Below are 2,469 nucleotides of genomic sequence, written 5' to 3'. Positions count from 1 at the left end.
ATACCAGCTCCTTTACAACCAATGTAATAGTAACCAGGATTGAGACAGTAGATTGAAGATGAACTGAGTGAATTGATTAGAATCAAACCATTTGTCTTGCTTGAAGCATCACTCACTCTCACCTCACATTCCTCTTCACCTGATACTCTTGTGAATATAATCTTCATGAACCCATCTCCACACTCATCTGTTGTCGGAGCAGAAGAAGGAGTAACAATCGAAGTAGGAACTGGAGGTAGTGTGGGAACAAATGTTGGCAACACTGTTGTGGGAGCATTAGTGGGAATTAGAGTCGAAGTTGGAATTGGAGTTGGTGTTGGAACAGGTGTCCAGTTAGGATCATTGTGTCTGGGATCCTTGCAATAGGCCATATGAATTGAATTAACATCGAGGTACTCTGAGGTATCCTTGGTGATTTGCCATCGATATCTTCGGAATCCAGTCAGAGCCACAGGAACAGCAATCTGAGGCTTTGTTAGGATAGTCACGGTCTGATTCACAGCATTCAGAATCGTCACTGATTCCTGTTCATCATCAGGATTGGAATAACCATAGATATCAAAGCCCCAAGAAGAAACAGTGAATCTTCCAACAATGTTGAATGAGTTCCATTTGCTTCCTTCCAGATTCTCAACAGTCCAGTCAATATAGGTTCCAATCATATTGGGTAGTACACCATAAGTGTAAGAATCCAGATCCATGATTTCATCAAGAGTACCATATTCCAGTTCAGTAGAAGTGAGAGAAGAATAAGAATCAACAACAGTAGAACAGTCTTCAACTCCAAATACTCCAGTAGCATCAAACACAACAGGATCAGAAGAAGAACCACTCAAATGACGATGAATCTCGAAACTGAATACATTACTGCCTTCCTCAATTCCAGCTGTTGACAGAATCACATGGAACTTCGAGAACACACTAGCATCATGATCAGTGATTGATAGACTCAAAGAATCGAAATCCTTTTCAAGATTGAATCGAGCAACCAGATTTCCATTCAGATAGGCAGCCACTCCTCCAGAATACTTCACTCGAACATTCAACACTTGATAATCATTCAATCCACTCATTGTGAAACTCTTTCGGATATATGTTGTGATTGAAGAAGTGGAAGGAATATCAACAGCCTTGTATGTGTTCCAAGTGGAATCATCGAAACTGACAGTATTCCAATCACTTGACACATCACTCTGTATCACCTTCCAATCTGTGTATTCAATCTGGAATGGGAAATATGTTGAGAACACTGTTGATACAGTCACAGTAGACGGTGTTGTATCTGAACTGTCCAGTCCTTGTATATCCAACTCCATCTCTCCATAATCAACAGTCAGAGTGTAACTATACCAGTAATCCCAACCATCTCCATATGATTTAGATCCTTCAAATGTGTAGATTCCATCATCCAAACAGAAATCAACATAGTAATAAGAATAAGATACAGGGAATGGAGATACAGATTGAAGAACAGCTCCTGTGGTTCCTCTTCCTTCATACAGCTTCCATGAATAATCATTGGGATAGACATCAGCGTAGATACGAACAGTCATCAATCCCTTGCCTCCAGTACATATTGAAACTGAGAGAGAGATAGTATCAGTCACATCTCCTCCAGTCATCTTAGTAGCAGTGATGGTGTAGGTTTGAGTACCATTCCCAGCAGTGGCAGTACCTGAGATCCAACCAGTGTGAGGATCCAACACAATACCAGCAGGAAGAGAAGGATTGATTCTGAAGTTCATGTAACGATCTCCATTCTGAGGAATCACTTCAGCCATCTCTGCATACTTGACTACAGTGACTGAAGAATCATAAGTGAAGTTAGGAATATCAGCCATCACATTATCAGCAAACAGATCCAGAGATGCAACTCCCCAACAAGCAGAAGGATCATCAGTAGTAAAGTTCTCAAACTTGAATTGATTGTAAGGAGTATTGTTAGGGAAGTAGATTCTCTTCTGACTAAGAGTTGAATAAGTGAGACCAGTGACTTCCTTCAGAAGTGTCCATTCATCTGTATCTGAGTTACGACCATACAGATTGAATTCAGTTGTCCATTCATATCTAGTGTAATAGTTCTGAATCTGAACAGAACTGATCCATTCATGACGATCATTATTCAATGTGATGGTGAGAGAATTGGTATTGGTACAGCTAGAAGCTGAGAGATCATTCAACATGTCTCCCTCCTGCATATTATCGATATCAGTAGTTGTAACAGTGAATTCCCAGATATGAGATTCAGATTGTTCTGATGCCATCAAACGAACAACTGCATCGAAATAGGATGTGAGTTGAGTATCATCAATAGCAACAATGGCAATAGCAATCGTGTTGATTCCAGATTGAAGGAATGTCACTGGACTCGTTACTGTTGAAGTCTGCATTTGTTTGCCTGGAAGAGTCACAACATAGTACTTCAAATCAGTATATGAATTGTCAACAGTGGATGAAGTCGACAAATCT

At 40.2% G+C, this 2,469-nt stretch overlaps 1 protein-coding gene across 1 annotated transcript; it reads right to left on the bottom strand.

Moving 5' to 3' along the window:
• JH06_5702 (cadherin domain-containing protein) lies at positions 1–2,390 on the bottom strand (the record flags this gene model as incomplete). Its single annotated transcript, XM_014669326.1, has 1 exon — positions 1–2,390. A coding segment is annotated over one exon (2,390 nt), but the record flags the coding sequence as incomplete, so codon positions are not given.
• Between the last annotated feature and the right edge of the window lie 79 nt (positions 2,391–2,469).

Source organism: Blastocystis sp. subtype 4 (genome assembly GCF_000743755.1).
Source record: "Blastocystis sp. subtype 4 strain WR1 chromosome Unknown seqid_0673, whole genome shotgun sequence".
In the NCBI taxonomy this organism is placed as follows: domain Eukaryota; class Bigyra; order Opalinata; family Blastocystidae; genus Blastocystis; species Blastocystis sp. subtype 4.
This window is presented reverse-complemented; position numbering and strand designations above follow the sequence as displayed.